Source organism: Pseudonaja textilis, chromosome 1 (genome assembly GCF_049901715.1).
Source record: "Pseudonaja textilis isolate UNSWEBS1 chromosome 1, rPseTex1.2, whole genome shotgun sequence".
In the NCBI taxonomy this organism is placed as follows: Eukaryota; Metazoa; Chordata; class Lepidosauria; order Squamata; family Elapidae; genus Pseudonaja; species Pseudonaja textilis.
Window position 1 is genome coordinate 228,347,826 of NC_141990.1, and position 13,037 is coordinate 228,360,862.

Genomic DNA, 13,037 nt, shown 5'->3' on the forward strand with positions numbered 1-13,037 from the left:
GCATCCTGTGACATTTGGACAGCTGGCCCTTGTGCAGAATACAACGAGCTAAGAATTGAAAAATGCCGCCAGGGACATTGTGCTTCTTACTCCAGCTTTGCATCGTTTGGGTAACAGCAAAATGAGAATCTCTACCATGAAAGCCTGCTGACTAATTTGGGATCATCAGCCATTTAAAATAGGATCCGCCAACATTTTGTGATTAATTCATACTTATAGTCTCTAAAGCTCCTTCACAAACGAGGAAGGCGACCGGGTGAGACTTTTGAGTAAACTGGCATTTGGGGGGAGTATTCGGCCCATCCAAAAATCCGATGGAGCTATGAAGCTCTCTCCTGGCCTCGAAGCTGCCGTTTTGCGGGGCTCCTCTGTTATTCACTTAAGCATTCCGAGGAGATGGCTCAGTAATCGTAGAAATGAAATGAAATTTCCGTTTCTTTTTCATTGTGTTTCATTTCATAGAAAATGAGTGGGCAGCGGAACAAGAGGATCAACGAAAGCGGGATGGGGGAAAGGCATCCTTTAAAGGCCAGCCGTCTTAAAATTGAAGATTTTATACCCGCCTGGGTGTATAAGAACAGTAGTAATAATCGTAATAATGATGATAATAATGGGAGAAGCAAGCCGGGACTTCACAGACAACGTCAAAATCTCTCTCTTTCTGCCGAAAAAAGCCTGACGGCAGCCTCCGCACAGCATCTTATTGGAAGGCAGGCTCGGCCAATGCCGGATCGCGTCGCCCCATCTGGCTTCGTCTTCAAAATGTAAGCCGAAGTCGGCCGGCCTTCACCTTCGAAAGATGGTCGCCAGCCAATGGCGGACCATCAGTTTGCCGGGGGAGAGCGGGGATTGGCGCAGGAGCTCTGCTGATCCACTCTGGAAAGCTCCTTGATGTTTCTTGGCGCGGGGATGGAGAGGCGGAGGTGGCCCCGCTGGCGGGGGGGGGGGGGGGTATAGGCGAAGGAAAATCCTCCGCGGCAGCCTAGGGGGCACTCTGAGCTGGCGGCGGAGTCGGGGAATCTCACCCGCTTGGGAAGCAGGCAAGGCGGGGGCGGGGGGAGAGAGAGAGAGAGAGAGAGAGACAAAGAGGGAGGAGGGCAAAGCGAAGGCGCAGAATTACGTCGGGGGTGGGGAAGCTCGAGCAGCCCTTTCTCCAGCTCCCCGCAGGATCCAGAGAAAAGACGGACGAGGCGGACAAAGAGACCATGGGGAAAGGCGGGGAGCAAGGTGAAGAATGCGGCGAACGGGAGGCGCCGATTCCCGCGTACACCTGGGAGGAGATCCAAAAGCACAACCTGCGCACGGACAAGTGGTTGGTGATCGAGCGAAAGGTGTACAATATCACCCAGTGGGTTAAAAGGCACCCGGGGGGAATCCGCGTGATCAGTCACTACGCCGGCGAAGATGCCACGGTAAGTGCTCTTCGCAGGCGGCGGCGGCGGCGGAGGAGGAGGAGGAGGAGGCTTCCTTGCCTGGAGCAAATGGCTGCTGCTGCTGCTCCGGTCCCTCGCCGGGGCTCCATCTCTTTCTCTCACCTGCTGCTCTTAGAAACGCGGCCGCGGGGCAGGGAAACCGGTCGCTCCGGCTGGCGCGCTGTGGAAACACGCCGAATGGGTTTGCCCTAAAACTGCGTTTGCTCTGCTTTGAGGGTTTGGAGTGCCTGCCGGCCCGGAGTTTTTCCCATCCAAGAATCCGGGAGCGCTGAGGGACAAAAGCGGGCGTTGGTAAACGGGGCCGGGGAGCAAACCGCGGCCGCCCATTTCTTGCATCTCTCCCTTTCCTGCACCGAGATGATCATCCCGGGGTGACGCGAGGTCAACATTAGAATCGGCTGTCTCTCCTGGGCCGGCAGTTGCTCGGGATTGGCTTGTTGCCTTGGATACCCTGGATCACCACCGTCATCTCTTCCCCCACCCCACCCCGCCCCCCAAAACCCCACCTCAGCTCCTTGCAATAATAGTAGCGGAGTTCTTTTCCAATAAAACGCAGCCAAATTTGGCAAAGCCAGGGCCGTCTTTTGCGATGCCGGTTGGTTTCTAAAGCCACAAAAGCGCAGCCTAACCGGGGCTTGATCCAGGATCAAACGGAATCCGTGCTTTGTAGACCAAAGAGGTGCCCGGCTTCTAAGGTGATCCAGCCAAGCCCGATTTTGGCAGGGTTCTTATGACATTCCACGAGGGGCCACCGGGCACCAAACTTACCAGGAGGAAAAGAAAGACTTAAGGCTAACAGTAGAGCCTTCTTTAAGTGGCTAAATGTGAGGTGATGAGAGCTGAAGGACGGGATCTCTGCATATGCCGAGAAGCATTGTTTTAATTTGTCTCCTATATCCTGGAACTAAATCCTGAGAGAGGAACACCAATTGTTAGCATTCAGTAGTCCTGGCCATGAAAAGCATTGAGGGCATTGCTATTTCTTAGTTCCTAAATATATTAACACTGACTTTTTAATTTAAGAGAGGCATTCTAGACAATGATCCTGTTCATTTGTGTCATCCTTTTTATGATCTACAGCAAAGCCTGAGGAGCCAGAACATGTTTGTAGCTTAATGAGTGGACTCATGCATTTATTTTACCACCACCATCACCCCTCCTTCTCCTCCTCCTCCTCCATATAAAGAGAGACCATCTTATTCCCAATCAGCTCCTTTTAAGTTTTTCCTCTACTTTCTCAACAGTAGAATTAAGAAAACTGATAGCCAGAACTATGCTGTCAGCATTGGGATTGACCCACTGTAAAAGTTTTTGTGGAATATTGTGTTGTTCCAGAAATCCATATCTTTTCAAAACAGTTGAATCTTCAAAGACTAAAATGATGGTGAAGAGGAGGGAGGATTTCAGAAGATGGAGTCAAGTTCATCAATTATCCCCCCCCCCAAAAAAAAGTTTGCAACAGTGTCATATTAAATATATTTGGTCCAGATGATCCACCAATCTACAACTGTAGTTATCGAATTGTTTATACTACAATTTATACCGCACTTGTTCTGCTTGTCTATGGTACTGAAGCACACAGAGGTTGGTTCTATTGTCTCTGTTGTTTCAAGATAGATGTTGCTTTCTAAGGCAACATTTTTAAAAACTTGAAACACTGTGAGCTAAAAGGTCTGAACCATGGAATTCTGTAGAACAAAAAGGGGTTTTTAAAAAACATACTGTCACTGCTTTCTAGGAAGGAAACAATTTTTCATCACAAGATGTCCCTAATAGACAACCCTTTGGGGCCTGGTCAGGATAAGAGTTTTAAAAAATATTTTGCCCTTCAGAAGCCATAAGAGTTAATGTCCAATGATGAAAAGTTGTCACTAGATGAGCACAAGCTAACAATTTAAGCTTGGGGAGGGGCATTGTGTATTGAGGGGAATCCAAGGATTCTTGGGGGTTTTGTTTTTTGAAAGTGATAAGGGTAGACATAGCTGCTGTTCTCTTGCAGAATGATATTGTATCAATTTCCTTACTTTTGCAGGTGTGGGGGGGGGGAGCAAAACATGAATTATAGAAAAACAGTCTTTTGGGTATGTGATGGAGTCCACAAAATGTGGACTTCTTAAGGCCAATGGTTCCCCTCATAAACTATGGGGCAGCTGCTAATCCTATTTTCCCAATGATTTAGCAATCTCAAAGGGACAGTTTTCACTGCCTTTTGTCGTCTTTTTTACAGCAAACTCCACCTTATTGATATATTAAAATCTTCCCGCTCCTCTATCACGTACAAATCCTGGAATCTAAGATTTATACATTGTTTACATTCATTAGAAGGAGATAAAACAGTTTTTAACCCAGTTTGATTATTTGGTTAAGAAAAGTAAAATGGGCATTGGCCTTTCTGCCTTCTATTCTCTTTTTTAGATGAAAATTTAACAACATATTTATTCATAAACATGGTCATTCATAAATAAACCCCACTAATCCAATACTATAAGACTTTTTTAAAAATCAACTAAGCTTGTTGAGAATTTCAGGGTAAAAATTGCTTCTAATTGGCCCAATTGGGTAGGGAAAGATTCTTCCTCACTCTTGCAATTCTGACTCCAGTGTAACCATTTAGAAACTATTAGGAGTTGGGACGGAGGCTGTCAGAAGAGGATGACATAAAGTTTCCACCTTCTCCCTTCAGTTGGAAGATGCTTTCTGTCAAGGAACTGAATGTTAATTAAAGCAGCCAATAGTTCACACACTTTTTATGCAACTTTTAGTTCTATCAAACCATCTCTGAGGTTCAGAGTCCTGAAATTAAAACAGTACTTTCCTGCCATCAGAATTATTCCCCTTTTCCTCCTAGATGTTGAGGGGTCTGCTAGTCATAAAAAACAAATAGTCAAAGTTGACTCAAGGATAATCCAGATAGTAACAATGGATCTTGGCCGGATGCGTAGAAATGGGCAAGACGCACAGTGAGCTTAGAGCCCATGATTGAGGTTGATTGATAGCAGCAGAAATGCAAGCTGAAGTGCACAGGGAGAGAGTGACTCATAAAATATAATGGGAAGAGTCCCTTTAGACAGGTGAGGAAGCAACAGACTTCTGCTGACAGTCAGCATTTAATAGAATCTGTATGACTGGTGCTAGCCATCTTTGAGGTCTAGTATACCCTGCAGGCACCTTTATCAGCCTTTGTGCTTGCAATATGGCTTGCCATAAACATGAAGGGTATGTAGCAGCAACAGCAGCTGCATGTCCTTAAATGGATTATGAAATACTAATAATGTTGCTTGCTTGTCAGTTAAACTATGTGTGTAATCCAAGAATCCAAAGCTTCTTAAAAAAGATCCTTTGTATTCCATTTCAATGTTTTTAACAGTAGAAGAGGATTGTGGAAAAGACTGTTTTCCTTTTGTTATTTTGTAATGTACAATCCTATATACTTTTTTTTGAGGAATATGTTAATTTAACTATTGCTGCTACAATTGTGTCAGAGCACCAATGCACTTCTGGGTTGAAAAGATTCTTTCACATCCCCATTAAGTTGCCCATCAAAGTGGAACCCATTTATCTATTTGCAGTCACTTGCTGATGAACTGCTGGGTAGGCCAGAGCTGGAGCATATGGCGGGAACTCTCCCCACACCCATGGCAGCAACTGGGTCTCAAACTCAAGCTTGCCAACCATCAGCCCAGCATCCTAACCTCATGAGCTACCACACTTCCTTCTTCATTTAACTTAATACGGTAGAATCATAACTCTAGGATTAAACTAGACTAGACTATTTTTTAAAAATAAATATGCAGTTTAAAAGACAGCAAAGCAAGTATACAATGCTCCCCTATAATAGGGTTTCTTCAATTTTTCAAAAGCATGGAACACCAGGTTTTTTTTTAAGAGGAATATCTCGACTGTTACTTTCAAAATAAATAAGAGGATACTTGGTAAATTCAGTACCTGGCTTTCCTTTGCACAGCCCATTTGCCTGGGTGTGTATGTCTCACAGATGGAGATCACAGATAGAACACCAATTAGCTAGTTGGGCACCCAGCCTGAAGGGCCACACTTCAAACTGGCCATTGGATGTCACCTGCACTTGCATAGCACATCTGTAAGTTGTTCACAGAGAACTGGTATTCCTTGGAACTCAGTTTAAAAACACAATGCCAAGGAATGTGAAGTCTTGAAGTTTCTGATGGCCAGCTGCAAGATCCTGTGCTGGAACCAATTTTCTTTCACTAGTGAAATCCAATCCATGCAGGCTTGTTCCTTTCATCTTCCATCCTTCAGGGAAGTAGAAATTTGATCATTTCTTCCCTAGTGCCTGTCCATAAGAACACATTTGACCCCAGAGTATTATGGCTCTTAAGGAGACCCATGCTTATTATTAATTACCTTTTCTTTGCTTAAAGAAAATAATCAAATGTGCAGGATTGTAACAATAACTCCTGTATGTCCTGTTAGAAGCAAATTATGGTATACGCAAGTGCTAAAATGCAGCAGAAATAGAGAACTTCATCGGCTGAAGTTCCTAGAATACATTGCTAACAATCTCCCCACATCCTTTAGTCCACTAGCAAAAGATCCAGGTATAAGGCCCTAATGGTAACTTTTCAAGAACATCGTATTTTCTCTGGCTCTAAATGATACTGTCCAGTAATCTTTTGCAAAGGCCATTCTGATCTGCTAAAGACTTGTTTCTTTTGCTGCCTTGCCTGAGAATCTTTTATATGAAGTTGCTGGGAACAATTCTCTGACTCATAGCTTCATGGCCTCCATAGCTTCTTTCTGCCAGACTTCCAGTTTCCAGACCAGCTGTCCCGACATCTATTTGAGGTTGACTGAAGAAGGGTCTTTTCTGAGTATACGAATCTAAGAAGAAGAAAAAGATTTTTTTTTAAAGCTACTAGTGAGCTAAATGGAAGTGGGGAGAGGGTGATGTCTCAAAGAATATATCTGCTTCACAGTTACTTACACTTCCACCATAATCCTCTCGCAGTTGAAATGCGAATTCAGCCATGCAAATATCAAATCCAACGTTGTCCCCTGAATAATGGTTATCAGTCTTGTAGGGGGGGAAATGGGGACTGGGAAAAGGGGAACCCTCCAGTTGTGGAATTCAAATTACTACTGGTTCTGTGGACATGGCTTGGTAGGCATGGCAGGGGAAGGATACTGTAAAATCTCCAGTCAGAGGTGGTATTTGCCGGTTCTCCGAACTACTCAAAATTTCCACTGCCGGTTCTCCAGAACTAGTCAGAACCTGCTAGATACCACCTCTGGAAACCTCCTTTGCATGTAATCTCTGAAAATGAATCAGTACATCAAACAGTACGATGGCAGGTTTTTTGTTGTATCAAATAAAACAGTTCAGTGGGAAGCTGCTAGGAGTATTTATATCTGAGCATGGCATACAAGGGATCCCATATCCAAAGTTGGCATCTCTAGCTAAAATAAGCATGTAGCAGGGTTGTAGAATCCTCTCTTTTGAAGTGCCGCAGCTAATCAAAGTGGGAGAAACCCAGCTGCATAGACAGAAGTCTGGAACAAGTATATTACAGGCAGTCCTCGACTTGCAACCACAACTGAGGACCAGAATTTCTGTTGCTGAGCAAGACTGCTGTTATTAAGTGAGTTGCTCCCAGTTGCTTTTTGTCCTGATTGTTAAGCAAATCACTGCATTGAGTTAAACTGGTTTCCCCCATTGGCTTTATTTGTTAGAAGCTGGCTGGGGAGGTTGCAAATGGTGATCATGTGATTCTGGAGGTGCTGCACCGTTCCTAAGTGCAAAGACCATATCATAAGTCACTTTTTTCATTGATGTTATAACTCAGAATGGTTGTGAAATGAATGGCTATGAGTCAAGGAATACCGTTATAGTTTCTACCAGTTTTCAGCTAATAGAAAAAGAATGTTTCTGTGTTTCCCTTTGGTTGTTCATTCAGCTTCCACAGAAGCCAGTTATTATGTATGGTTTTAGAAGCCCATTTGCAGAACATGAATGTAGTAATATTCTCCCAGGGGTGTTCCTTAACAACTATTTTTAAGAAGCATGAAAAGATTAGGACTCCCTTGAGACTCCTGCTAATTACACAGACATATTACTGTGGTTTTCTTTGGCAACAGGCTCCAAATGATTTGCCATTGCCTTCTTTCATTGGGTTAACCCTACTGGTCTGCAAAGTGGCAGATGACTCAAGATAATTGCAGAGATGTAGAGAATTTCCTCGTTACTGCCTCCCCAAGCAGTCATCTCTTTTGTAGTAGTAGCCCCATAGTTTTGTTTTGTTTTTTTAATTTTCAAATCCAGTCTATTTATTTATTTATTTAATAGAATTTGTCAAACAAAAATGAGAACAAGAATAAAAAAATACAAATACAAATGACAGGGACGATAGGCACGTTAGTGCACTTATGCATGCCCGCTCTAGTAATCACTTAAGTGTGATGTAAGGTCCATGGAAGTCAATTTGTGACTGAAACTCTGAAAATGTGTAGCTGAATTAGGTAGAGCATTCCAGACTTTCACGACTCTATTACAGAAATAATATTTTTTACAGTCAAGTTTAGAATGATTTACATAGAGTTTAAAGTGGTTGTTAGTGTGCGTATTATTGCGATTAAAACAAAAAAAGTCATTTACCGGTAAAACATTACTACGTATAATTTTGTATGCAATACCTAAGTCTGACCGCATTGCCCTGTTGCCCTGATGGTTTCCCGTTCAAATACTAACCAGGTCTGATCATACATTTTGAAACCAGCCATGGTCCACTAGTATTTGTCACTGAGTTCTATAAAGAGAAGCACCCTGCCTCTAATAATAGGGGGAATATAGTCTCGCCATAATTAGCAGCTATTGATAGGCTTATTTTTCATGAATTGTTTGATCTCCCTTTAAATCCAAGTTGGAAGTCATTTGCATATCCTGAATTAACAAATTTAATTAAATGTCCTTAGGTTATGACAATCCCAAGATGTTCCCAAGATCTAGTGCTCTCTTTTTTTGGTATATGTTTTATTTACAGTTTTTCTTTAACAACCAACATAATTTGTGGACAGTGTAATGAGTGGGTCAATACATTTTTTACACAGTGCTGACAATAATAATACAATTACTTATGCATGGTTTTAACTTCCAATTTGTACCTCTCCCCTTGTTGAGGTTCTTCCATATTCACCTCTTTATCTTTAAACAATAGTATTCTCTCTTTATAATACTATATTTGAACATCAATTACATTTCTTCATAAAATCTGTTCGTTGACCCCCTATTAAATCATCAATATTTTAGTATTTAAAATATTACTCAAAATCTACCATGTTTCCAAAATCTCAATTTTCTATAAACACCAATAAAAAAACACTTATTAATAAAACTCAGTCGCTCCCGGGATTATATCTCTGAGTCCCCTGAATTTGTAATCCTAAAAACTAGGAGTTCCAATATATTTTTCCCCATTGTTAATCATGATAGTACATTTGGGTATGCTTAATCAGAGTCTTCCATCTCCTAACTTGATATATTTATGGTTATAATAAATTCTATTTTTATCTACATTATGTATTGCTATTTTCCCAGTTTATCCATTACTTTTTAATACAATCATAGTATTACATAATCTTATGTCTCTATCCATCATCTCTCAGCCTTTTTAGAATTCCATCATTTACTGATTTTTTAATGATTCTTTTATATTTCTCTCTTGGGATCCTATATTTCTTTCTAACATTTCTACACAGAGTGTTCCTTCTGCCTTTCCCATTATCTCCTTTTGCTGCATCATTTGGATACCCATCCATAAACCTTCCATTATTTGGGGGAAGTTCTCCTTTTTTTTCTCTATACTATTGTAAACTTTTACGGGATTGTCTTCTTGATTCTTAGTATTTATTGTTATTGTCTTTTCATTGTTTTTATTTTTTTGTAGCTTATTTTGATTTGTCTCCTCCCCCATTTCTTCTAATTTCTCATCTGTCACCTGAATATGTTATTCATCTTTTCTCATCATTGTTGAGGGTCTTCTACACTCACTTCTTTATTGTTAAATGATCCCATCATTTCCTTATACTTCTTTGTCATACTTTCACAAAAACTTTTAACCATCATTAGCATTTCTTCATAGAACTCTATTGTCTCCTGTTGAATCATTTTGAACCAGGTTAATGTATTAAAAATTACTCATGTATCTTTAATATTCCAGTATCCCAATATCTAAAAACGCCAAAAGAGTAAATCATTAATAAAATTTATCAATCCCAAAATTATTCTTCCAAAACTTCTGGGCTTCTAGTCCTTAGAAGGTATAAATTTTACTTTACAGTCTTTGTAATTTCCAGTTTACTCCTTCCCAATTGTCCAAATTTTAAAGTTTTATTTATCTTTTCTTCTTCTTTTTCTCTTCTTTCAATGAACGTTTCAATAAGGTTTTAATTTTTATAGTTCAAATTGCCTCAAACTTTTTCCGACAGCTTGGTAAATATTTCCAGGTCTCCCTAATTGTCTGCAATGATAAAGTCAAGGTCAAATAGTTTCCAGCTGTTGTTTTTCCTTTCAGCACTTTCCTTCAAATTTATCACATTGCAGTAATCTTCTTCCTTCAGTAGATGGCTCTCCCACTCCCAATTCCAACCTTTAACACAGTATAAGAATCAAAACAGCTGACTATCATTCATTCAGGGGAGTTAAAAATAAAGTTTAGAAAAGCAATTTCTCCCAATAGTCACTTTTCACAAGTTGTTCAATTTTTTCCAGTCTTTTTCTAGTTTGAAATTTAAAGAATATTTCTTTTGCATCTGAATTTTTAATCCTTAGTCTCTAATTAATTAATTAATTAATTAATCTCTAATTTTTAGCCTTTACTCCTTCTCAATAAATCCAATCACCACTTTTTACTATTTGGAGGGTATTTTTAATAAGTTTTGCCTGGGTTAAATCTTTGGTGTAGGAGTTAGAAGTTATCTCACCCAGTTTCACTACTCTGTCCACGCACTGCTCCAGCATAAGATCTTACTGTCCCGGTTGTTCCAGTTTGTGACAGACCAAAATGGCCATCGTCCCTGCTGCTGTTTGGGAGAGCTTTCTTCAGATCAGTGAGGAAACTGAGGTTTCCTTGAGATCGACGAAGCCCATCTCTTTTCTTCACCATACCTCCAGGGTGGCTTAACCTGTAGGGTCTCCCAGCAAGCAGTTGTCAGCTGCATTTCATGGAGCCCCGTGGGGCTCCGCTATTTTCCAGCCATTGCCGCCGTGATGTCAACCGGAACTCCCAGGATCTAGTACTCTTAAAGACTAAAACTCTGTGGTATGTTCTCTATATAATGTGTGTGTGTGTGCATAAATGTATACACATGTAGCCCACCAGCATATATCCAATGATACCTCCTTTCCAAATTGTTCCATATTTGGAGAAAATAGAGGGAAATTTTGAGCTTCAGCTGGATTTCAGCAAAAAATATTAAAGTTGCTGCCTTCAAGAAAAGTGGACTCCTGACAGAGAGGAGGGGGACTTTCATTTACCCTATAAAAGGTGGGGGGGGGGACCTTCAAATTCAACTCCTACTGAGAAAAAAACCACCCGTGTAATGTTGCTGTTATTTCTGGAAGGAAAGAAACAGTTCAGCTTTCTCCACAAAGACAATACAGAGTTACTCTTTCCTTCAAGTTATTGATCTGGTAAAAAGGGCTAATTTTCCTCCAGATTGTTCCTTCCTTAAAAGCATTTCTCAAAACTAAATGATCAATAGGCTAATCCTTACCTGAAAGCCCATGTCTCTTCAGCTATTTGATGATCCTTGTCATTTTAACCTTGCCTCTTCGGTTCTGCTCTAAAAAGAATAAAATATAATGGAAGACTTTCTTTTAAAAAACTGTTTTGTGTGTGTATGTGTGTGTGTGTGTGTGTGTGTGTATTACACAACTTAGGCTAGATTAGCAGTCATGCATTTCTGTACATGAGGAAGGCTTCGATGAGAAATCCCATTTTAAAATAATGACACCAAATGTCCATAAAAAGCTCAGTCGTGTCTAACTCTGGAGTGGGAAGGGTGATCATCCCCACTTCTTAGCCAAGGGAGCCAGCTTTGACAAAGATGTTTCCTTGGACATGTGACCAGCATGACTATACACTGAGGCACACGCCTCATGCAACACTATTACCTTCCCACTGAAGTGCTACCTATTTATCTACTCATACTGTATTTGCATGTTTCAAACTGCTAGGTTGGCAGCAGCTGAGTCAAGAATGGGAGTTTACCCAGTCATGTGGTACTTGGGCTGCAAAATGTCAATGTTTCAGTTGACAGCCCAGCTTCTGAACCATAGGCCAGAGGTCTCCAAACTTGGCAGTTTTAAGACTTGTGGACTTCAACTCCCAGAATTCTGGGAGTTGAAGTCCACAAGTCTTAAAGTTGCCAAATTTGGGGATCCCTGCACTAGGCCAAAACTGCATATAAAGAAACTTTACTTGGGAAAAGGGGAATAACAAGGGAAAACCACTATCATACAGCCAGGTTTACAAATGAGAATTAATAAGTCATTCTAGATGGTTCAACTCTAACTATATTTCAGGCTGTACTTTCTCACTTTTTTATAAGGCTAAATAATTCATAGTGAATAGTTGCAGTCAGAAGGGAGAATCAGAAATAAATGTCAGAGGTATAATGTATATAAAGTCTTTTAGGATATCAATGCTTATCCATGTCTTCTTTTTTAATTTCAGGATGCATTTCGGGCCTTTCATCCAGATATCACCTTTGTAAAGAAGTTTCTTAAGCCATTATTAATCGGAGAACTTGCTCCAGGAGAACCCAGCCAAGATAGAGGAAAGAATGTAAGTAAGAGATGGCTTCCCTTTCTTTTACATAGCAAGACTAAAAAGAGCCTGAAGGAAGTGGCATCACATGAAGCATCTGTAAGAGAGAAGTGGAGAGAAGCATTGAGGTTAAAAATAGGGCAGCAAGAAAATAAAGTGGAAAAGAAAGTAATAAAACAGAGAAACTGAAGACCAAGATAAGATACTGAAGAAATTGCAAGTGCCTTAAGTTGGGAATACATTGTTGTGTCTCCTTACCTATTACCAGCTGAATTCCACTCAGGCAACAAAATATGCTGAAGGAAACCCATGCATAAAGTATTTATATTATGTCTAAGATATTTAACCCAACAGAGTTGTGCAAATCTTTGAAGGGGTGCTTCATTTTAATAAAGATTCAAAAGAATCAATCTTTGGAAGAGCCAAATGTTTCTTCCTCCTCCTCTTCCTCTTCTTCCTCTTCCTCTCCCCCCTCCCTCTTTTGCTTCCCCTCCTATTCCCCCCCTCCTCCTCCATAAAAGACAATGCAAACTAAACCCAGAAAGGAAAAGAAAAATAAAGAATAGAAACTGCAAGAGAAAAGAAAATTAGCAAAAAAGCAAGATAAGAGAAAAGAAATATTTAAAGAAATGACTCCCACTTTTCATCACAAGAACAAACAAATTTAGTAATGTTCAATCTCTATAAGACTGCATACATATCTCTTCTTCCCTTATCCATATGCAACTTCATAAATCAGGGTCAGCAAAATGTATGTAAAGGATTCACAGAATTTTATAGAAATGTCTTATTTTAACCTTGG

General features: G+C 40.6%; 1 protein-coding gene across 2 annotated transcripts in view; it reads left to right on the forward strand.

Annotated features, from left to right (window-relative positions):
* Positions 1–689: 689 nt before the first annotated feature.
* Positions 690–13,037, forward strand: part of LOC113440355 (acyl-CoA 6-desaturase-like) — a 32,127-nt gene continuing 19,779 nt past the window's right edge. The window contains exons 1-3 of one of the 2 annotated variants that reach the window (XM_087920858.1): positions 690–951; positions 1,064–1,412; positions 12,143–12,253. In XM_087920858.1, the coding sequence (XP_087776984.1) occupies positions 1,206–1,412; positions 12,143–12,253 (318 nt within the window). In that variant the 5' untranslated portion in view covers positions 690–951; positions 1,064–1,205. Of the gene's footprint in view, positions 952–1,050; positions 1,413–12,142; positions 12,254–13,037 lie in introns of those variants that run through there. The other variant, XM_026706735.2, reaches the window with a different exon arrangement.